At 47.1% G+C, this 23,142-nt stretch overlaps 1 protein-coding gene across 8 annotated transcripts in view; it reads left to right on the top strand.

Moving 5' to 3' along the window:
* Positions 1–23,142, top strand: part of KPNA1 (karyopherin subunit alpha 1) — a 123,923-nt gene that overhangs the window by 58,396 nt on the left and 42,385 nt on the right. For all 8 annotated transcript variants that reach the window (XR_005596250.1, XM_039530579.1, XM_039530548.1 and 5 more), the window contains 4 exons: positions 8,506–8,594; positions 17,613–17,712; positions 19,144–19,307; positions 22,865–22,943. Coding sequence is in view for 7 of the 8 variants with exons in the window: in XM_039530579.1 (XP_039386513.1) it covers positions 8,506–8,594; positions 17,613–17,712; positions 19,144–19,307; positions 22,865–22,943 (432 nt within the window). In the remaining variant the exon portion in view is untranslated. The remainder of the gene's footprint in view (positions 1–8,505; positions 8,595–17,612; positions 17,713–19,143; positions 19,308–22,864; positions 22,944–23,142) is intronic.

Below are 23,142 nucleotides of genomic sequence, written 5' to 3'. Positions count from 1 at the left end.
ATATATCTAGACTATACCGGAAAGGTGTTTGTCTAAACTTAAAAACCTCCAATGATGGGGATTCCACAACTTCCTTAGGTAATCTGTGCTAGTGCTTAACTATCCATATAATTAATAAATTATTCCTAATATTTATCCTGAATCTTCCTAGCTGCAAACTAAGCCGATTAGTTCTCATCCTACCCTTGGTAGATATGGGGAACGTTGATCACCAACCATCCTCTTTATAGCATTTTATGTATTTGAAAACTATGCCCCTCTCCACCTTTTCTTCTCTAAACTAAATGTGACCTGTGCTTTCAAACTTTCCTCAGAAGTCATATTTTCCAAAGCTCTTATTTCTGTTGTTCTCTTCTGGACTGTCTCTAATTTGTTCACATTTTTCTTAATGTGCAGTACTCAGAACTGGGGCACAGTACTCCAGCTGAGGTCTCTTCAGTGCTGAGTAGAGCAGAACAGTTACCCCTTCTGCCTTCCCTTCAACATTTTTGTTAACACATCCCAAAATGACATTCACCTTTTTCTCCTCAGTCTCATACTGTTCAAATATATTCAATTTGTGATAAACTATAACTCAGATCCTTCTCTTCAGTACGACTACCTAGCCAGTTATTTCCCAGTTTGTATTTGTACATTTGATTTTTTTCTTCCTAAGTGTAGTACTTTGCACTTCCCTTTAGTGAATTTCAACATATTAATTTCAGATCATTTCTCCAATTTATCAAGATAATTTTGAATTCTAATGCAGTCCTTCAGAGTGGTTGCAACTCCTTCCAGTTTGGGTGTCGTCCTCAGATTTTATAAGCATACTCTACACTCCAATATCCAAGTCATTAATGAAAATATTGAATAGTACTGAACCTAGAACAGACCCTGTGGCACCCCACTTGATACATCCACCTAGCTTCAGAGTGAACCACTGATAAGCACACTTTGGGCATGGCCTTTCAACGAGTTGTGCACCCACCTTATAGTCATTTTGTCTAGGCCAACTTTCCTAGTTTGCTTATGAAGATGTCACATGGGACAGTTTCAAAAGACTCACTACATTCCAGATATATCACCCACCCCCCAAATCCACTAGGATGATTACCCTGTCAAAGGAGGAGATTAGGTATGTTTTGTTCTTGACAAATCTATATTTTGCTATTAATCCAGGACTGAACAAGTTGTTTAATAATTTGTTCAAGGATCTTTTCAGGTATCAAGTTAGGCTGACTGGTCTATAATTCCTCAGGTCCCCTTTTCTGCCTTTTTTGATGATAGGTATTATATTGTCCTTTCTCCAGTCCTCTGGGATCTCACCCATTCTCCATGACTTTCAAATATAATCTCTAATGGTTCAGAGATTGCTTTGGCTAATTTAAGTACTAGGGTGAATTTATTTAGGGCCTGCCAATTTGAATACATCTAACTTATCTAAGTATTCTTTAACCTGTTCTGTTCTTTCCCTATTGTTAATGTTATTTTAAGCATCTGGTCTCAATTAACTTTTTAGTGAAAGCTGAAGTGTAAAAGGAACACTTCAGCCTTCTCTGGCATCCATTATTTGTTCTCCTACTCTAAGTAATGGACCTACACTTTCCTACATTGCTCTCTTACTTCTAATGTATTTATAGAACCTATTCTTACATCCCTTACTAGTTGTAATTCATTTTGGGCTTCTGCCTTTCCGTTTTTGTCTATTTTTATACTCATCCTTAGCAATTTGGTCTTGTTTCCACTTTTTGCATGATTCGTTTTTGATTTTTAGTTCCTTAAAAAGAGTACGTGACGCAGCCATATTGGTCTCTTACTTCTCTTCCCACCTTTCCTCCAGATCAGGTTAGTTTGCTGTTGTGCCTTTATTGTATTTTTAGAAACTGCCAGCTCACCTGAACTCCCATTTCCCTAAGATTTCCTTCCTTTGGAATCATAATTTAGGAATTCCTTGAGTGTGTTGAAGTCTGCTTTTTTAAAGTCTGTCTTTATTTTGCTGCTCTCACTCCTGCCTTTCCTTAGAATCAGGACCTCTATAATTTCATTGTCACTTCCACCCAAGTTGCTTCCACTTTCAGAGTCGCAAGAGTTCCCTCCCTATAAGTCAGTATCAAATCTAAAATAGCCAGCTCTAGTTCCATCCTTCACCTTCTGAAACAAAAAGTTGTCCCAGTACATTCTAAGAGCTTGTTGGACAGTCTGTCATGATTTTCCTACCATATATGTCCAGTGTGCAGCTTGTAGGCAATATTTGGGTTCTGCTTCACCTGGCTTTCTTTCCAAGAGTGTATGCCAAGGGACTTATAAGTTCTTCTTTGAGTGCTTGCTCATATTGATTCCAATTAGGTGTGCGCGCGCTGCGTGCACGTCCGTTGTAAGATATTTCTCCTAGCAACACTCAGTGGGCCAGCTGGGTCGCCCCCTAGAGTGGCGCTGCCATGGTGCCGAATATATACCCCTGCCGACCCAACAACCCTTCAGTTCCTTCTTACCGCCCGTGTCGGTCATTGGAACAGTGGAGCGCGGCTTAGCTGATCTCCACTTCCCTAGCTACTCGTAGTTCTCTCATTATTTCTTGTGTATATAGTTGAAATTTCTATAGTTGTAGTTAATTTTATTTGTTCTATAACATAGTGTATATAGTTGAGAGGGGTTCGGGGATTAACCCCTTCCCTACACCCGGTGCCGGGGCCCATGCCCGGTTCACTGAGTTTCAAACCATGCTCGGCCTGCCACAAGCCGATGCCAACAGGAGATCCCCAGGACTCCTGTCTTAAGTGCCTCGGGTAATCCCACCTCGCCGATAAGTGCCAGATCTGCAAGGCCTTTAAACCGAGGACGAAGAAGGAGCGGGACTTTCGTCTCAAACAGCTCCTGATGGAGGCAGCTCTTACTCCTCCACCCTCGGCACTGAGCGCTGGACAGTCCGCACCAGGCAGAAGTGCTTCTTCGGCACCAGATTGCACCGGTACTGCTAAGGCCCCTCGGCACCGACCGTCGCCGGCACCGATGTCTGTTCTGCACCGTTCCCTCTCCCCGCGGGTGAAGAGACATAAGACTCCTGCTGCTTCCGTGCCACCTGCACCGCAGCCGGAGCACCCGAATAAGTTGGACCGCCCGGCACCGACACCTGCCGTGGCACCACCAACTTTGGCACCGTCGATACTGGTCCCGCAAGAGCCGTTGAGTCTGGTGCCTGAAAGCTCCCCGGCACGAGCCATGGTTGAGCTCACTATTCCCTCCACGCCGGAGACATTTTCCACGGCGAGGGAGCTGATCGCGATGACAGAGTCTGCGCTGCCTCAACCCCCGGCACCAGCGATGCGGGTCATACAATCTATAGGCAAGCCTGCCCTGATGAGACCATCCTCTGTCGGCACTGCAGAGCAGCACCGTTCACGATCGTGGTCCCACCGGCGTTCTCGGTCCTGTCGCCGATCCCGGTCCCGACGCCGCTCGCAGTCCCAGCACCGCTCCCCATCTTGGTACTGGTCGCACTCGCGGCACCGCTCAGCGTCCCGTTTGCTGGCCCGGTACTCTCAGCACCGATCCAGCTCCCGGCACCGCGACTCTCGCAGCTGCTCCAGACGTCAAGCTTCGAGATCCCGGTCGACCTCCCGGCACCGCTCTGGTTGCAGGTCCCGATCGCGCTCCCGGTACCGGTATGACTCCCGGTACCGATCCCCGGTGCCGCGCAGAGCGAGATCAACCAGAGAGGGAGATTCTTCCCAGGGCTTTTCAGCCCCTCCTTGGCCATCTTGACACACATTGGTGTCGTCTCACGCGGACAGTGCTTCTTATGCACAGGACCGTGACTCCTATGTGCCTACCCGAGTCTTCCAGGAGACCCAGGCCCAAGATCAAGGCCCCCATCAGTGGTCATTCTGGACACCTTGGGTGTATCACCAGGCCCAATGTGTACCTCCAGTGCCATTTCGCTCTGTACCATCGGAGCACTGGGTGCCGGAGGTGACTGTCAACCGCCCCCCTCCTACTGGTATGGAGGAAGCCCCCGTTCAGCCACCAGACTTCCAGATCCCACTGGAGCTGGAGGTCGTCCAAGAACAGGAGTCCGCGCAGGACCCTCTTGTCCCTGGCCTTTCCTCTTCCTCCTCCCCAGATGAGGCGGTGGCGGGGACATCCTCCTTGGGCCCTCCTCCAATTGACCTGCGGGCCCATCAGGACCTCCTGAGACGTGTGGCACTGAATATGAATCTCCAGGTGGAGGAGGTCCCGGAGATAGAGGACCCTGTGGTGGATATTCTGTTGGCTGACGCCCCCCCCAAGAGTGGCCTTACCATTTATCCGCACGATCCAGGCTAATGCTGATACCATCTGGCAGTCTCCAGCCTCTATTCCGCCCACTGCCAGGGGAGTTGAGTGCAAGTACATGGTGCCCTCTAAGAGGTACAAGTACCTGTACGTGCACCCCCCTCCCTGCTCCCTCCTTGTACAGTCAGTCGAGAGGGAACGCCATGGCCAGCAAGCTCCGGCTCCAAAATCAAAGGAGGCTTGGCGCATGGACTTACTGGGCCGTAAGGTATACTCGGTGGGGGCCCTCCAACACCGGTGGCAAACCAGCAAGCCCTGCTTAGCCGCTACAACTAACTCACCGCCGCCCAGGTGTTAAAGTTCACTGAGTTAGTCCCTCAAGACTCCCATCAAGAGTTTGCTGCCCTCTTGGAGGAGGGGAAGAAAGTGGCGAGAACTTCCCTCCAGGCCTCACTGGACGCAGCCGACTCCGCAGCCAGGACTCTGGCCTCGGGAGTTGCCATGAGCTGCATATCATGGCTCCAGATGTCAGGCCTCCCGCCTGAATTACAACACACCATACAGGACTTGCCCTTCGACGGTCGAGGCCTATTTTCTGAGAAGACTGACCCTAGGCTGCAAAGCCTAAAGGACAACAGGGTCATCATGTGCTCGCTTGGCATGCATACGCCGGTGACTCAGCGCAGGCCTTTCCGTCCCCAGCCTCACCGCCCTTACCCCCCGCCTAGACCAAGACAGGACTTTGGCAGAAGGCATGGCCGAGGCAGTCGCAGACGGCAGTCAAGACCCCAAGGGGGTCAAAATCAGGGTCCCTCCAAACCACCAGCGGGACTAAAGCCAAACTTTTGAAGGGACGCCCGAGGACAGCGTACCAGTTGCTTCCCAGGATCCTTTCCCTCCCATTTACAACCGCCTCTCCTTTTTCCTCCCTGCGTGGTCCCAACTAACTTCGGATCGTTGGGTCCTATGCATGGTAGAACTTGGGTACCACCTCCAGTTTATTTCACCGCCCCCCCCATCCTCGTCCCTCTTCAGGGACCCCTCTCACGAGCAATTCATCTTGCAAGAGGTACGGACGCTCCTTGCCATGGGAGCTATAGAGGAGGTACCAAAGGAAGCGAGGGGCAAGGTGTTCTATTCCCGCTATTTCCTAATCCCCAAGGCGAAGGGAGGTCTCAGACCTATCCTAGACCTGCGAGGACTCAACAAGTTCATGATAAAGTTGAAGTTCCACATGGTATCCCTGGGGACCATCATCCCGTCCTTGGATCCCGGAGACTGGTATGCCGCCCTCGATATGAAGGACGCGTATTTTCACATCGCCATTTATCCTCCACACAGACGGTACCTCCGGTTTGTGGCCAACCGTCAACATTTCCAATTTACGGTCCTTCCGTTTGGCCTCTCTACAGCCCCAAGAGTATTCACAAAATGCATGGCTGTAGTCGCTGCCTCCGTCCGCCACCGTCGGATACACGTCTTTCCGTATCTCGACGATTGGCTCATTCAAGGGACTTCTGATTCACAAGTCACCCATCATGTGGGCATCATCAAGGACCTATTCAAGCGTCTAGGCCTGATGATCAGTATAGAGAAATCCACTCTGGTTCCCACACAGAAGATAGAATTCATTGGGGCCATCCTGGACTCCAGTCTCGCCAGAGCCTGCTTACCGCAGTCTCGGTTTCAGGCGATAGTATCAATTATCCGAGGCCTACGGACCTTCCCCACAACTTCGGCCCGGTCTTATCTCGGCCTCCTGGGTCACATGGCTGCCTGTACGTTCGTGACCAAATACGCCAGACTACACCTTCGTCTCCTCCAATCTTGGCTCACCTCGGTATACCACCCGGGCAGAGAGAGCCTAGACATGATCATCACGATCCCCTCGAGCATCCTAGGCTCCCTGGACTGGTGGTTGACACCCTCTCTGGTGTGTGCAGGGATGCCATTCCATCCGCCTCAGCCTTCAATGACCCTGACAATGGATGCATCATCTTTCGGCTGGGGTGCTCACCTCAGTCATCTCCGCACTCAAGGTCTTTGGTCAGCTCAGGAGCTGGCCTTGCTCATCAATGTGCGAGAGCTGAGAGCAGTCCGCCTTGTGTGCCAGGCGTTTCAGCAGCATTTACAAGGCCATTGCGTCTCAGTGTTCACGGACAACACAACGGCCATGTTTTACATAAACAAGCAGGGAGGAGCACGGTCCTCCCCCCTTTGTCGGGAAGCTATTCAGCTCTGGGATTTCTGCATAGCCCACTCGATAGACCTGGTAGCGTCTTTTCTCCCAGGGGCTCGGAACACTCTGGCGGATCACCTCAGCAGATTCTTCCTGTCTCACGAGTGGTCGATTCGTCCGGACGTTATCCATTCTGTTTTCTGGAAGTGGGGTTTTCCCCACATAGACCTGTTCTCACGGGAGGCGAAGAGGAAATGCCAGACGTTCTGCTCCTTCCAGGGCCTCTCCCCGGGCTCGATCTCGGACACTTTTCTGATGCTGTGGATGAGCCAACTGCTTTACGCCTTTCCACCATTCCCACTGGTTCACAGGGTCCTGCTGAAGCTCCGCAGGGACAGAGCCCACCTGATCATGATCGCTCCAGCGTGGCCCAGGCAGCACTGGTACACCATGTTGCTCGACCTGTCGATAGCCAACCCGATTCCCCTGCTTCTTCGCCCAGACTTCATAACTCAGGACCACGGCAGACTTCACCACCCAGACCTGCAGTCTCTTCACCTCACAGCTTGGCTGCTGCATGGTTAAGCCAGTCCAAGTTACGTTGCTCTGCCTCGGTACAACAAGTGTTCCTGGGTAGTAGGAAACCTTGCACTCGGTTAACATATCTGGCCAAGTGGAAGCGTTTCTCCTGCTGGTGTGAAAAACATAAGGTTACTCCCACCGAGGTATTGGTCCCTACCATCTTGGACTACCTCTGGTCTCTCAAACAGCAAGGCCTAGCGGTATCATCATTGAGGGTGCACTTGGTGGCCATCTCTACCTTCCACCCGGGGGAGAGTGGCCGCTCCGTGTTCTCGCACCCTATGGCTTCTAGATTCCTCAAGGGCTTGGAGCGCTTATACCCCCAAGTATGCCGCCCCGCCTCAACCTGGTTCTAACCAAACTTATGACTGCCCCATTTGAGCCGATAGCAAGCTGCTCGCTCTTTTATATTGAGCGGACAAAGCCTTTTCGTAAAACGCCCCAACTCTTCATCGCGGTGGCCTACCTGTCTCCTCCCAGAGGATTTCATCTTAGGTGACATCGTGCATCCGTACCGGCTATGACTTGGCTCATGTTCCAACAAGCCACCTCACCACACATTCTACCAGGGCTCAGGCTTCATCTGCCGCCTTCCTGGCTCATATACCTATCCAGGAGATATGTCGTGCAGCTACCTGGTCCTCGGTCCATACCTTTGCCTCACATTACACACTGGTTCAACAGTCCAGAGATGATGCAGCCTTTGGCTCAGCAGTTTTGCATTCTGCGACATCTCACTCCGACCCCACCGCCTAGGTAAGGCTTGGGAATCACCTAATTGGAATCGATATGAGCAAGCACTTGAAGAAGAAAAGATGGTTACTCACCTTTGTAACTGTTGTTCTTCGAGATGTGTTGCTCATATCCATTCCAAACCCGCCCTCCTTCCCCTCTGTTGGAGTAGCCGACAAGAAGGAACTGAAGGGCCGTTGGGTCGGCAGGGGTATATATCCGGCGCCATGGCGGCGCCACTTTAGGGGGTGACCCAGCCGACCCACCGAGTGTTGCTAGGGTAAAAATCTTCCGACGAATGTGCACGCGGTGCGCGCACACCTAATTGGAATGGATATGAGCAACACATCTCGAAGACCAACAGTTACAAAGGTGAGTAACCGTCTTTTTCTTGAGTCTTGGGCTCTGAATATTGGTTTGGCTATGGATTTGGCTAGGCATTTGGATCTTGATTCTTTTCTCCCACTGTTCCTAATATGGTTGTGTAGAGAATGCATCCCCTTGTAATGTTCAGGAAATGCTATTACTGTTTTGGCCCCTGTTAGTAAGAACATCCCTTTGTTGGTATTTCCAGATGAGCCAGTTAGTGAGCCTGGCTGTATATCCGTACCTCACAACGGGAATATATTTTCCCTCTGTAAGTTAGCTAGGATGTTAGCATTAGCACACAATATCTCTTATTCCTACACATACACTATAAAGGAAAACCTTGCTTGAGTCAAAAAAAAAAAAAAAGTATTTTGTTTGTTCTTTCTTCACAGGCAGTATGGGCACTTGGCAATATTGCTGGAGACAGTACCATGTGCAGAGACTATGTGTTGGACTGCAAAATCCTACCCACTCTATTGCAGTAAGTCTGTTTTGATTTACTTTGTATCTTGTTCGAGATACTGGCAATAGTATTGAAGGACCTGCACTTGCCAGACATGACAGGACAACCCTGACAATTATATATAATATGTGGTATGTGTAACCTTGCAGTTACACATACACCTCTACCTTGATATAATGCGGCCCGATATAACACGAACTTGGATATAATGTGGTAAAGCAGTGCTCCTTGGGGGCGGGGCTGCGCACTCCGGTGGATCAAAGCAAGTTCGATATAACGCGGTTTCACCTATAACACGGTAAGATTTTTTGGCTCCCAAGGACAGCGTTATATCGAGGTAGAGGTGTAGTAAGTTTAGACCTTGATATACTTCAAGTTTAATTCTATATAGGATTATTTTTAAAGAAAAAATGTATTTAAATAAAACTATTTCATTTAAGTAAAAAAATCAGATTTTTATTTAAAAAAAAATATATATATCCATCTTGGTACCAGAGGGTAGGTCCAGCTTCAGTGAATGTTCTTGTGTGTCTTCCCTGTTGGTCAGCAGTTCTTATTACAGTGGATTGCAGGAATGAGATTTGGAACTGAATTGTATTTGATGGGCAGCCAGTGCAGAGATGAGAGAGATACCTATACCTATTGCACAGAACTTGAATGACCCCAAAAAGTCATTGAGTCCAGCCCCCTGCCTTCACTAGCAGGACCAAGTACTGATTTTGCTCCAGATCCCTAAGTGTCCCCTCAAGGATTGAACTCACAACCCTGTGTTTAGCAGGCCAGTGCTCAAACCACTGAGCTATCCCTCCACCCCTGTATTTTCTACACACATGCTGCTGTATTTTCTACCAGTTGAAGCTTTTTTCCATCTCCCTCTCCAGAGAGGGGACAGAATGAGAGGGGTGAGTCTAGTAGAGGCAAAGTCTTAAGGTGGAGTCCCATACCAGTGCTAAGGTACTGAAATTCAGGTCAGTACAGACTGTCTCTTCTCAATCCAAGAAGAGCACTGCATCCAGTACTTCTAGGAAGATGTCATTTTCTGTACCAGTCATGCTGATACCAAGCATTTTGGCACCAGGAGTCATGGCACTGAATGCTCTCACACAAAGGTCCATAGCACCAACCTTCTTCTCAGCACTGTTGGAGTCTTTGGTTTGGGTAGTACATACCCACACATGGGTACTGGATTATGCCTAAGACATCAGGATTCAAGCTCTGCGCCTCCTGCCTGTATTCATTCTTGGTCAGTGACAAGCACCAACGCTGCCTCTACTGCTTAGAAGCCCCCTCCACTTCAGAAACTTGTGAGGTGGCAAGGAACCTCATAGAAAGTACTCTGCCCCAGCCCCCTGCTGTCAGAGACAAGCCTCTGGCACCTCCTACACATGTGCCATCTAGAGGCAAACCGGGAATGATGAGGCCACCTTCCTCTCCAGTCCGGCACTGTTCACGGTCTATTTCACCCCTGGCACTGGGCCCAGTACATGACAGCAAGACGCAGGGGGCATGTTGCTAGTGAACTCCAGCACCGGGAAATCAGCATTGGTCATGATCGCTTTCTATTGCCTGGCACCGTGATACGGCACCAGAACATAGGAGCTGCTCTCCGGCACCGGATTTGTAGCACTGGTCTAAGTTGTGGGAAATCTGGCACCATTCATCTACATGGCCGTCGCAGCACCGATCTCCAACTTCCTACTCTCGGCACCGACCAGTAGCGCAGCGATCCTAAGCACCACCGCCCTTTGACTCTGAGGACGGCTCCTGCTAATCACAGACAAGAGCGGGAGACGTGCTCCTTCGTCCTGGCAGCCTCAATGGCCGCCTGCTTCACAGTGGCCCTTCTGGACCCCCTGGGCTTACCATCAGGCCCAGGGTACCCCTTCTAGGGTTTCTAGTTCCGTTACATCGGGGCATCACCAGGTATGGTCACAGCAGACAGAACCACCCCTTGTACTGTAGAGGTGGCTCTATACAAATCGCCCCCGCATATTACACAGGGCACATCGGAACCGGCCCCAGATCCATCCACATCTAAGGTCCCATCAGATCACGCTGAGCCACTTGGCACCAATGCTGCCCAGGATCAACCGGAGCACATGGTGGGCCATGATGACCCTATGCTTCCATTGGCCTTTTCTTCGTCGTTGCCCGATGAGGCAGTAGCAGGGGCTTCAACTTCAGCAGGTATAATTTTAACTCTTGGGACTCCATGTCAAAATATAAGGAGTTACTTCCCACTGAGTCAAAGTCTGAGTCCTCGAAACGGAATGAAATGAAACGAAAGTGATCAGGGGGCTGGGGCACATAACTTACAAGGAGAGGCTTGTTTAGTCTGCAGAAGAGAAGAGTGAGGGAGGGATTTGATAGCAGCCTTCAACTACCTGAAGCGGGGTTCCAAAGAGGATGGAGCTAGGCTGTTCTCAGTGGTGGCAGTTGACAGAGCAAGGAGCAATGGTCTCAAGTTGCAGTGGGGGAGGTCTAGGTTGGATGTTAGGAAAAACTATTTCACTAGGAGGGTGGTGAAGCACTGGAATGAGTTACCTAGAGAGGTGGTGGAATCTCTATCCCTAGAGGGTTTTTAACACCCGGCTTGACAAAGCTCTGGCTGGGATGAATTAGTTGGTGTTGGTCCTGCTTTGAGCAGGGGGTTGGACTAGTTGACCTCCTGAGGCCTCTTCCAACCCTAATCTTCTATGATTCTCAGCTCTGGTTGAGGAGGGGAAGGAAGTTGCTAGGACATCCCTGTAAGCCTCACTCAACTCGGCCAACTCCATGGCACGTACCATTGCGTCGGGGTGGTCATGAAGAGAACAGCTTGGCTCCAAGCATCCGGGCTTCCCTCGGAAGTTCAGCAGACCATGCAGGACCTTCCCTTTGAGGGTGCAGGACTGTTTTCTGACCAAACTGATTCAAGGCTCCGCTGCTTTGAGGATTCCAGGGCAACCATGAAGTCTCTGGGAATGCACAAACTGCTACCCAGAGAGAGCCCCTCAAGCCTCAGCTGGTGCAACAGCAGAGGCAATACCAACCCCGCCCAAGGCAGGATAATTACTACCAGAGGGGCAGGAATTCCAGGTGTAGGCCTTCCAACCCTCCCTCAGGCCGTCGTCGGGGACCCAGCAAGGGTTTTGAAGGGATGCCTGAAGATGGTGTACCAGCTACGATTACGAATCCTTCCCCCCACCCCTGTTTTTTGAGCTGCCTATCCCATTTCTGCTGTGCATGGTCCCCTATAACATCGGACCGCTGGGTTCTTCGCTTGGTAGAAGTGGGATAGTCTCTCCAATTCTGCTCCACCCCTCCTTCTCACCCCTCTTCCCCATCCCTCTTCAGGGACCCGTCTCACGAGCAGCTCCTTATCCAGGAAGTGCACGCGCTCCTCACCATGGGAGCGGTGGAGGAGGTTCCTCAGGAGCTAAGGGGGAAGGGATTCTATTTCCATTATTTCCTAATCTCCAAGGCAAAAGGGGGTCTCTGACCCATCTTAGACCTGCAAGGACTCAATCAGTTCATGGTAAAATTGAAGTTCCGCATGGTCCCCCTGAGCCCAATTATTCCTTCTCTGGATCCGGGAGACTGGTACACTGCCCTCAACATGAAAGATGTGTACTTCCACATAGCCATCTGGCTGCCACAAAGACGCTTCCTGAGGTTTGTTGTCAACTGCATACATTATCAGTTCACAGTGCTTCTATTCAGGTTATCAACAGCCCCCTGAGTATTCACCAAGTGTATGTCAGTCGTCTCGGCCTTTCTCCGAAAGAGACAGGTACAAGTGTACCTCTAATTAGACGATTGGCTCCTGCAAGACTGCTCCAGGGAGCAGGTACAATCCTATGTTCCGTTAGTCAGAGAGACCTTCCAGAGGCTGTCTGCCCTCCTCAGTGTAGATAAAACAACTCTGTCACCCACCCAATTAATAGACTTCATTGGGGTGGTGTTGGACTTGGCTCAGGCAAGATCCATCCTGCCACAACCGAGATTCTGAACACTGACACGCATCATTCAGACAATACCCCACCACTGCAAGGACATGCCTCAGCTTTTTGGGACACATGGCGGTGTGGTGCAGCACGCCAGGATGAGGCTTAGACAATTCTAGGCTTGGCTCGCTACAGTCTATCACCCAGGTCGGAACAATCTAGACTCGGTAGTAACTGTACCACCATGAGTCCTAGACACCCTAGGATGGTGGTTGGACCCTCACATGGTCTGTGAAGGAGTCCCATTCACCACTCCTCAATTGTCCATGACCTTAGTAATGGACATGTCAGACCTTGGTTGGGGAGCACACCTAGGATGCTTACAGACTCATGGCATGTGGTTGCAGTCTGAGGTCTTGCGCCACATCCACATAAAGGAACTCAGAGCGGTAAGACTAGCCTGCCAGACCTTCCTTACAGTATTGCAAGGTCACTGCATAGCAGTGATGACCAACAACACCACTGTCATGTTCTACATAAACAGGCAGGGCAGAGCTTGCTCCCCCACTCTCTTTCAGGAGGCTCTCCACCTGTGGGAGTTTTGTGTAGCCCACTCCATTCACCTGGAGGTGTCCTATATCCCAGGAGCATGCAACGAGCTTGCACGCCACCTCAGCAGGTCGTTCCGCAGTCATGAGTGGTTTATCTGGAAGGACATAATCCGCTCCATCTTCCAATGGTGGGGGTTTCCCCAGGTAGACCTATTCACCACAATGAGTAACAGGAAGTGTCCAACATTTTGCTCCTTCCAAAAATATGGCCTGGGATCAATCTCTCATGCGTTCATGATGCACTGGGGGACCCGTCTACTATATGCCTTCCCTCCGATACCACTTGTCCACCAGGTTCTCCTCAAGATCCTCAAGGACAAGGCAGAGGTAATTCTGCTCACTCTGTTTGTAGTGGTGCTGGACCAGATGAAGGGACTTCTGGTCTCCTCTCAGCGCATCTCTTCCTGGATTACGGACTGTACCCGTACCTGCTATGACCTTGCAAAAGTTCCAGCCCCAGCTATAATGGCCCACTCGACAAGGGCTCAGGCCTCTTCCACCACTTTTCTGGCCCAGATGCCCATCCAAGAGATCTGCAGAGCGGCGATCTGGTACTCAGTGCGCACCTTTGCCACCCACTATGCCATCTCACAGCATGCTAGGGACAAAGCAGCTCTTGGTAGAGCAGTGCTCTAGTCAGTGATTCCTTAACTCTGACCCCACCCCCGTGAGAGACCTTGGGAGTCCCCTAATTGGAATTGACATGAACAATCACTCAAAGAAGAAAAGACTTACTCACCTTCTTGTAACTTGTTCTTCGAGAGGTGGTGTTCATGTCCATTCCAATACCCACCTTCCTTCCCCTCTGTGGGAGTAGCCAGCAAGAAGGAACTGAAGGGGAGTCAGGTCGGTAGGGTCATATATTGAGTGCTGCACTCCAGGGGGCTCCCTGGCCGACCCGATGGGAGCTGCTAAGGGAAAAAGTTTCCGACGACTGTGCACATGGCATGCGCACAACTAATTGGAATGGACGTGAATAACACTTCTCAAAGAACAACAGTTACAAGAAGGTGAGTAACATCTTTTTCTTTTCCAAAGCCTCATGCCTCAGCAGAGGAGCTGAGCCTTCACTTCCTCAACATCCACAGGGCCTTGGCCTTCTACCTGCAAAGGACGAGACCAATCAGGAAATCCCCTAGATTGTTTATTGCTATAAGTGAGAGGATTAAGGGGCAGGCTATCTCCACACAGAATCTCCAAGTGGGCTTCAGGGTGCATTACACTATGCTATCAGTTGTCAGGACTGCCTCCACCCCTTGGGGTGAGAGCCCATTCCACAAGAGCCCAGGTGTTGACTGCAGTCACTTTCCACAATGTGTTGCTTCCAGACATATAAGGCAAGGTTCAATTCATACCTTCACTACACCTTGGTGCAGGACTCTGCAACATGCCTCATTCGGTGCAGCTGTCCTCCGCTCAACCATTCCATCCTCTTTCTCACACCTTCCTCCAAATTAGGTGCTGCTTGTTAATCGTCCTCAGAGGAATAGGGACTATCACGAGAAGAAGAAGAAGAGGTTACTTGCATGTAACTGGAGGTTCTTTGAGATGTGTGGTCCATATCTATATTCCATTTCCCATCCTCCTTCCCCTCTGCTTTGGATCTGTTCAATTAGTGGTGAAGAAGGAACTGGAGATGTGGTTTGTCCGCGTTGGACAAAACCATGAGACAAAGCTAGGATGCATGCGTAGACCAATGGATGCTACTACTACTTTCAAATTATCCAGCTCTGGACACATGGCATACATGCATAAACCCTCAGTGGAATACAGATAGGGACCACACACCTTGAAGAACCTCCAGCTACAGTTAAGTAACCACCTCATCTCAAAGGAGAAAAAGGTTGGAGATCCATCCTCTGTTTCAGTTGTCTTAATATCTGAATCCCTCATTTCTTGGATACCCTTCTGAATAGGGATCCCCTCCCTGGATTCCATTGACTGGTTCCTGGCTCTTCATCTTCAGACCCTGCCTACTTTTACATCTCAACACATCCAGGGACAGTAAGTATCTGAAGTTTCTCACAGGGACATCAGACTACCAACAGAATCCTACTCTTTGGTGTCTCCATGGCTCCACAGGTGTTCACCAATGTCATAACTGTGGTGGATACCCATCTAAGAAGACAATTAACCCAGGTGAATCCCTACTTAGAAGACTGGCTAGCTTGGGGAAAATTTCCCTCTACCCCCCGACAAGTGACTGACTCACTTCAGAGGATACTAAGCCTCTTCACCATGCTGGGACTCAGTATCAACAGGGAAAAATCCACACTGATCCTGGGTCAAAATATAGAGTTTATCATGGAGCTATTAGATTCCAGCTTGGCAAGAGTGTACCTCCCTCGAGAGATTTCAATCTATCTATGATGTTCTATCTCATCAACTAACTCCAGACTCATCCCAGCACACTGCTGAGGTCCTGCCTCAGACATCTGAGCACATGTCAAAATGCAACATATGCCACCCAGCATGCCAGGCTTCACCTTCAACAGCCCTTGCAAGGGTGATTGAGATGAATGTATTTGCTAAACAGGAACAGTGTGAACAGGGTGGTCATGATCCCTCAAAGTCCTGTCCTCAATAGATTGGTGGAGAGATCTAACCCAGGCGCACAGCAGAGTATCTTTTTTAGTGCTTCTACCAGCGAAGACTCTATTTATAGATGAATCCACCTAGGGGTAGGGAGCACATTTCAGCCACCTGAAGATTCAAGTGAAGTGGTCTCCTCAGGAGGCTATCCTACACACAAACATTCAGGAACTCAAGGCTATCTGACTAGCATGCAGAACTTTCCTCCTTCTCCTCCTCCAGGATGTAATTATGTGAGAGTTTATGGACAACTCCACAGCAGTGCACTACATCAACAGGCAAGGGGTGCCAGATCCCTCTCTCCTCAGCCAGGAAGCTGTGCATCTCTGGGATTAGTATCAGAGGGGTAGCCGTGTTAGTCTGGATCTGTAAAAAGCGACAGAGTCCTGTGGCACCTTATAGACAAACAGAAGTATTAGAACATAAGCTTTCGTGGGTGAATACCCACTTCATCAGATGCATGTGGCTGATAAGGAACTTGATTAATAAGGAGTTAATGGCAGGTGATATAATGCAAATCAACATGGATTTATGGGAAATGGATCTTTTCAAACTAACTTGATATCTTTTTTGATGAAATTAAAAAATTGCTTGATAAAGATAGTAGTATTGATGTAATATACTTAAACTTCTGTAAGGCTTTTGACTTGGAACCATTTTATATTTTGATTAAAAATCTTGAACGGTGTAAAATTAACATGGCACACATTAAATGGGTTAAAAACTGGCTAACTGATAGATCTCAAAATGTTTGCAGTGTTGTTGTAGCCATGTTGGTCTCTTTCACCAATGGAAATTGGTCCACTAAAAGATATTATCTCACCATCCAGCTCTCAAAATGTAATTATAAATGAGGAGTTGTCATCAAGCAGATGTTTCCAATGGAGTCCCACCAGAATCAGTTCTTGGCCCTATGCTATTTAGTTTGTTTTGTCAATGACCTGGAAGAAAACATAAAATCATCATTGATAAAGTTTGCAGATGACCCAAAACTGGGGGAATGGAAAATAATGAAGAGGACAGATCAATGATTCAGAGCAATCTGGGTATATACACACTAAGAGTGGAATGACCACACGTCTCGAAGAACCACAGTTACTATTCTTTTGTATTTGGGAAAGCCTAGGCCAAGCCACATATGTTTTCCTCTTTGAAAAGGAAACACATCGTCTCCTCCCCCAGCTAACCATTACACATGAGGATTTAGTTACCATGAATAGTGCTGATAGATTAAAAATGAAGCTTTGACACAACAATTACTTGTTTTAATGAAAACAGATTCCACTTTCATGAAGATCCTGTTTGTCAAAGTAGTGGTTTAGTTGCAGTTCATGTTCTTTGTGAACTTTTTTAGCTGGCTCAAGCTCTGTCAAAGATCTGCTTTCATGAAACTATTCAGCCAGTTAAAAAGCATAGTAGTTGTTACTTTCACAAAGACCAGGATAGCTATGTAATTGTTTAGATTATTTTAGGAGTGGTAGAGCTATTGAGCCAGCAGAACTGTTTCAGGAAGAACAAGATCTTTGACACAATTGCTGTTGCTTTTCTCAAAGATCCTGTTCTCTATAAAAACATTGTCAGTTGAGCAGAGCTCCTAAATCAATTGAAAACTTTCATGGAGATCCTGATCTTTAACGAAATAGCAGGGTTTTTTTGTCAAACATCATCTTTGACACATCAAAAATGCCACTGGACTAGCAAAATCCACAGGGAGTGGCTCTGCAGGCGGGTGCGTGTGTCCCTGATTCTTATTTCACCAGTGACAGATGTTTAATGTAAACTTTCTTTGATGGACTTTGGGCCACCTTAAATGGTTCATGCATCTGAAATAACAGCACTACAATGTGCTTTGCTCTTGGACTGAGTTTAGAAGTCAAGACCTTGACTGTTTTGTTTTTAATGTTCAGATTACTTTCAAAACAGAACCGTCTCACCATGACCCGAAATGCTGTGTGGGCTCTATCGAACCTCTGCAGAGGGAAGAATCCTCCTCCAGAGTTTGCCAAGGTAAGAAATGTGTTAAAGAAATCAAGGATTTGAGAGCTAGTGAGATGGTGTCCATAAATAAGGAAGAAAGAAAGGCATTGTGATGTTTAGTACGAAGAAGCAGAAACATTTGGGACTTTCAAAATTTCTGTTTGAACAGACTTCTTACAAATCAGGCTTGTTTTTGAGTGTGCTTAGTGCTGTTGAAATGTGCTTAGATTGACAGCTTGGGAAGTAAAATTCTTGATTCATAGAATCAGGTCCAGTATATAGTCAGCTGCAGTGCAAGTTTCTCTCATGTGTACTGCCCTTGCCAACATTGTCTCACCTATAACATGGACACTACCTCTAGAAAAGAGAGGGAGTTCATTTTTCATGACCCAGTTACTCTTTGCCCTCTCTTGCTGAGACTATCAATGGGGTGGATGGGTGTGTGTGTGTGAATTAGCACCAACTGAGATGGTGTTTTTTTGTGATGTGGACAACTCTCTACAAGGAACTAAAATGGTACCTCCAGGTCCACCTCTTAGACAACCGATAGAAGTGGGTGTTTTGAATGGTTAGTATTTTTCAGAGAAAGATATTTTATGAAAAAATCAGTTTCTAAACTAGTCCTGCTAACCTAGTACATGGAATGAAGACTTGCAGTCTTCTGGAGATCAGAGCACCAATTATATGAGTGTTTGACACACATCGGGAGGTGTTGGTGGAATGGGAAGTATTGAACAAGCTGTCTGCAATCCTACCCATTATGTCTTCAATACTATGCCATACCTATTTACACTGAGCAAAGTCTGGCATTTACTGTGCGCTCATAGGAACAAATGGTATGTACACAGCATGCATCTAGTTTGAACCAGGAGGAGCAATCAGTATTGGCAGGGCTTCATAGGGCACTGCCACAAGTGATACAGGCAGGATGGTTGCTGAGTTGCTTAGTCTAACAGGAAGTTGTGGGATTCTGCATGGATGTATTTAAGACCTCTCCCTAATGCCACACTGCTTTGAGCTTATGCCATTTTACTTATGGCACAGGTCTGAAAGTGGATGGGACACTCATACTAAGCTGGTGACTTTGCTGCTGGATAGACCAGGGCCTGACAAAGCATTGTGGGGCACTAGTGATAATAGCTGCAACTTGTGCAGGGGCTGGAAAGCATATAACTGATTCGGAATGTCACACTGATGTTCCCAGTTTCTCGTGTGATGACGTGTGCTGCATGTCTGACCACGTCTGCACTTCTGAGGTTGAAGCAGAATTCACTCCTGCTTCCCCATGTAGATTGGACACTGCTTGGAAATATTTAGGTTCTCCAAGTTTTCTAGAATGAGTACCTCCATATTCTACTGCTCAGTAGTCAAAAGCAATACTTGCTTTTAGAATGCTTCTACCAGCTGTCTTGGCCCTTTGATTTCCACTGTTCATACATCTGCTTTTTCTACTTAATGTAGGTTGCACCCTGTCTGAGTGTGCTGTCCTGGCTGCTCTTTGTCAATGACACAGATGTGCTAGCTGATGCCTGCTGGGCCCTGTCATATTTGTCTGATGGACCTAATGATAAAATCCAAGCTGTAATTGATGCAGGAGTGTGCAGAAGACTTGTCGAGCTGCTGATGTAAGAACTTCACTTTAAACAAATGTATTACTCACTGTTATCTCTTTACACCTTCCTCACAGCTCAGCTTTCTACAATAGTAAGGTTAGGTAGAATTTCTGTAACGGTAGGGTTAAACAGTCAGTTTCCTGGCTTAAAACTAGCTTGTTCACCTCTTGTACAGTCCCTGCTCTTCTCAAAGGCTGCTGCTGAAGAGCCATCAATAGCAAGTGGGTGAACTTGAGGACTACAGACCAAGAGCAATTCTCAGACTTTGTTGCTACTTTTATTGTGCAATAAATTGGGGCATAGGAGAATTGAGGGGATTGGGATTTGAAATCAACTTCAGAACGAAGGGGTTAAAAATTGGGATCAACATTTTCAATCCTTGGTGCCCAAAATTAGACTTCTAAATCATGTTCAGACCACTGAGTAAAAGTGGACTGATTTTTTCTGAAATGCAGACTCCCTGCAGCTCCCTTTGACTTTAATGGGAATTGTGGGTGATCAGCACTTCTATACACTTTGACATTTTATTTTGGTACTTGTATATGGACTTAGGAGCCTGGTATTAGGCATCCAAGTTTACAAATATATGCTCAAATTTTCAGAAAAACTTTTAGTCTTTCATACTGAGTATAAACAGTTTCTAGAGTATAAACAATATATTTAAAAAAGAAAGAACTTGATTTTGAAGAATAGCTTTTTAAGGTCCCGTTAAAACTGAAATTTGGTACAACAGTTTATTTTATACAGAAGTTACAAAAATGGGACTTAAACAAATTCAGTCCATACACATCTTAGTCCATTCTCCAACCTCGAGACATGACTGCATTAATACAAAGCCCTACAAATTGTATAAAGAAAGAGCAGTAAAGAAATAAGAAAATAGACATCTCTCTTGCTAAAATGTACAACTCTCTGACTAAAATGGCTAGAGGATAACCCAGTAATAAACAGAAACTAATAATCCTTTATTAAAAATGCAGTATGAGAGAAAATCACTGAAAAAGATGCTACTTACTATTTTATTTTTAATGTCCATCTTATCATTAGAGGAAACAGTACCATTTCTACTTTTTCTCAGTTTGATCTTCAGTAAGATGGTACCATTGATCAATCATAAATATAAAAAATAGTCTGTGAAACTTCTGGAAAAACAAGTATAACTTGTTCCTTAAGAATGGACCTAAAAGTTGATACAGTAACTTGATTTCCAGTCATGGTACATACCAAAATTGAACTGAACCAATAGTGTGTCTTTGAAAAGGAACATGCGGGTCAGGAAAAGAAACAAAGCAAAATCACCTCCTATGGAAGCAATAGATGCATTCGATTTAGGGTATAGAATAATTAATTATAAACTGCTTTAAAAATGACAGGTTTCAGAGTAGCAGCCGTGTTAGTCTGTATCCGCAAAAAAAACCGGAGTACTTGTGGCACCTTAAAGACTAACAAATTTATTTAAGCATGAGCTTTCGTGAGCTACAGCTCAGTTCTTCGGATGCATAGAATGGAACACACAGACAGGGGATATCTATACATACAGAGAACATGAAAAGGTGGAAGTATGCATACCAACAGGCAGAGTCTAATCAATTGAGATGAGCTATCGTTAGCAGGAGGAAAAAAACTTTTTGAAGTGATAATTAAGATGGCCCATAGAAGGTGTGAGGAGAACTTAACATAGGGAAATAGATTCAATTGGTGTAATGACCCAACCATTCCCAGTCTTTGTTTAACCCACAGTTAATAGTATCTAGTTTGCATATTAATTCAAGTTCAGCAGTTTCTCTTTGGAGTCTGTTTTTGAAGTTTTTTTGTTGCAAAATTGCCACCTTCAAGTCTGTCACTGAGTGGTTAGAGAGGTTGAAGTGTTCTCCCACTGGTTTTTGAATGTTATGATTCCTGATGTCAGATTTGTGTCCATTTATTCTTTTGCGTAGAGACTGTCCGGTTTGGCCAATGTACATGGCAGAGGGGCATTGCTGGCACATGATGGCATATATCACGTTGGTAGATGTGCAGGTGTATGAGCCCCTGATGGCGTGTCTGATGTGATTAGGTCCTATGATGGATGGATATCCATTCAAGTGACACCATCAGGGCCACTGCCAATCTACCCTGGAGGAAAATTCCTTCCCGACCCCAAATATGGCGGTCAGCTGAACCCCGAGCATGCGGGCAAGACTCTCCAGCCATACCCTCTGGAAAAAGGCTAACAATATCCTATCATTGACCCATTGTACTAATTACCAGTGTGGCACTTAATTGACCTATTGACTAAGCCCGTTATCCTATCATACTATCTCCTCCATAAACTTATCTAGCTTAATCTTAAAGTCATGGAGGTCCTTCGCCCCCACTGTTTCCTTCGGAAGGCTGTTCCAGAATTGCACTCCTCTGATGGTTAGAAACCTTCGTCTAATTTCAAGCCTAAATTTCCTGACTGACAATTTATATCCGTTTGTCCTCGTGTCCACATTAGCACTGAGCTGAAATAATTCCTCTCCTTCCCTGGTATTTATCCCTCTGATATATTTAAAGAGTGCAATCATATCTCCTCTTATCCTTCTTTTGGTTAAGGAAAACAAATCTCTCTCTGCCTTCAGAGAGAGATGGGCCTGGCTGCTTAGTAGCTAAACAAGGTACCTAGGGTGAAGCAGGGCTGGGGAAAGGCTGAGGAGCTGGGGAAGCTCCAGCCTAGAAAACCCCAGGCTGCGGCCTAGCATAGGGCTAAAAGGTACTGGGGGGTTGCAAGGGGCAACCCAGGGGTAGGCCAAGGCAGCAGGTCCAAACCCCTTTGCCCGTGATGAGTAGGCTGATACTGCAGTCTGCCCCAGAGTGTGGGGCTAGATAATGACTGGCAATAGCCACTACTGAGGCAAAATGGAGATAGTGGGGTGGGGGTTCCCCTGGGAGGGGGAGACCCAGTCAAAGGGGCACCGGGGTCCTGGGAGGGACACGGGGCCAATAGTAAACAGGCGGATCACCGGCCTGCAGAGGGTGCTCCAGCGCTGGACAGAGCTAATTCCCGGAATCACCAGCAGGAGGTGCCGTGGGGGTGAGTCCGACCCGTTTACACCCTACCACAGCGAATTATTCTTCACCAAATTTATATGTATTAGATTATAACCTCTGAGAGCTATGTTTCATCATCATATTCCTACATTGCAGTGGATTAGACAGCAATGGCCAAGAACTTAGTTGGGATTCCAAGTCAATGAGAGGAGCCTGGTGTTCTTTGAAAACCAGGCCATTTTTTCAGGTGCCTTTAGAGTTTAGAATTAAGAGTCGAAGTTGAAGCACTTACTTTTAAAAATCATGGCCAATGTGTTAGTTGTTGTGTTTTGTCTAAAGCCTGTGCTCTAGTTAAGTGTCAGACATTTAAAAGCTACTAGTTTCAAATCAAAATGCATTTTAGCTTGCCTCTAACTCTAAAACAAATTCAGTAATTTCAGTCAAAGTTGGCAGGAGAATTCTCCTAGGTCTAGCAAGGTGGCAGTGGGTCCTGACTAAAGGGTGGAGGTGCAGATACTTTTGGGCTGCTTAATCTAAGTCTTTGCTTTGACTTGTAGGCACAGTGACTACAAAGTGGTATCTCCTGCCTTACGAGCAGTCGGGAACATTGTGACAGGGGATGATATCCAGACCCAGGTATAGCTTCTGCTATTACTGTCTTGTAATACCATCTTCCTTTCTCTTAGTTAGCGGGGGTAATTTATGGAGTCACAAGCCTCGACGTTTTCCTTTTATTAAAAACTGTCATTTTTGGAGCTCAAACAGGGAACTGATTGCAGCAGAACATGTGTTTTTTCACGCTTTCATGCAAACCTCCATCACTGCATTCAGTCCT

This window comes from Mauremys reevesii, linkage group 1 (assembly GCF_016161935.1).
Source record: "Mauremys reevesii isolate NIE-2019 linkage group 1, ASM1616193v1, whole genome shotgun sequence".
Lineage (NCBI taxonomy): Eukaryota > Metazoa > Chordata > Testudines > Geoemydidae > Mauremys > Mauremys reevesii.
This window is presented reverse-complemented; position numbering and strand designations above follow the sequence as displayed.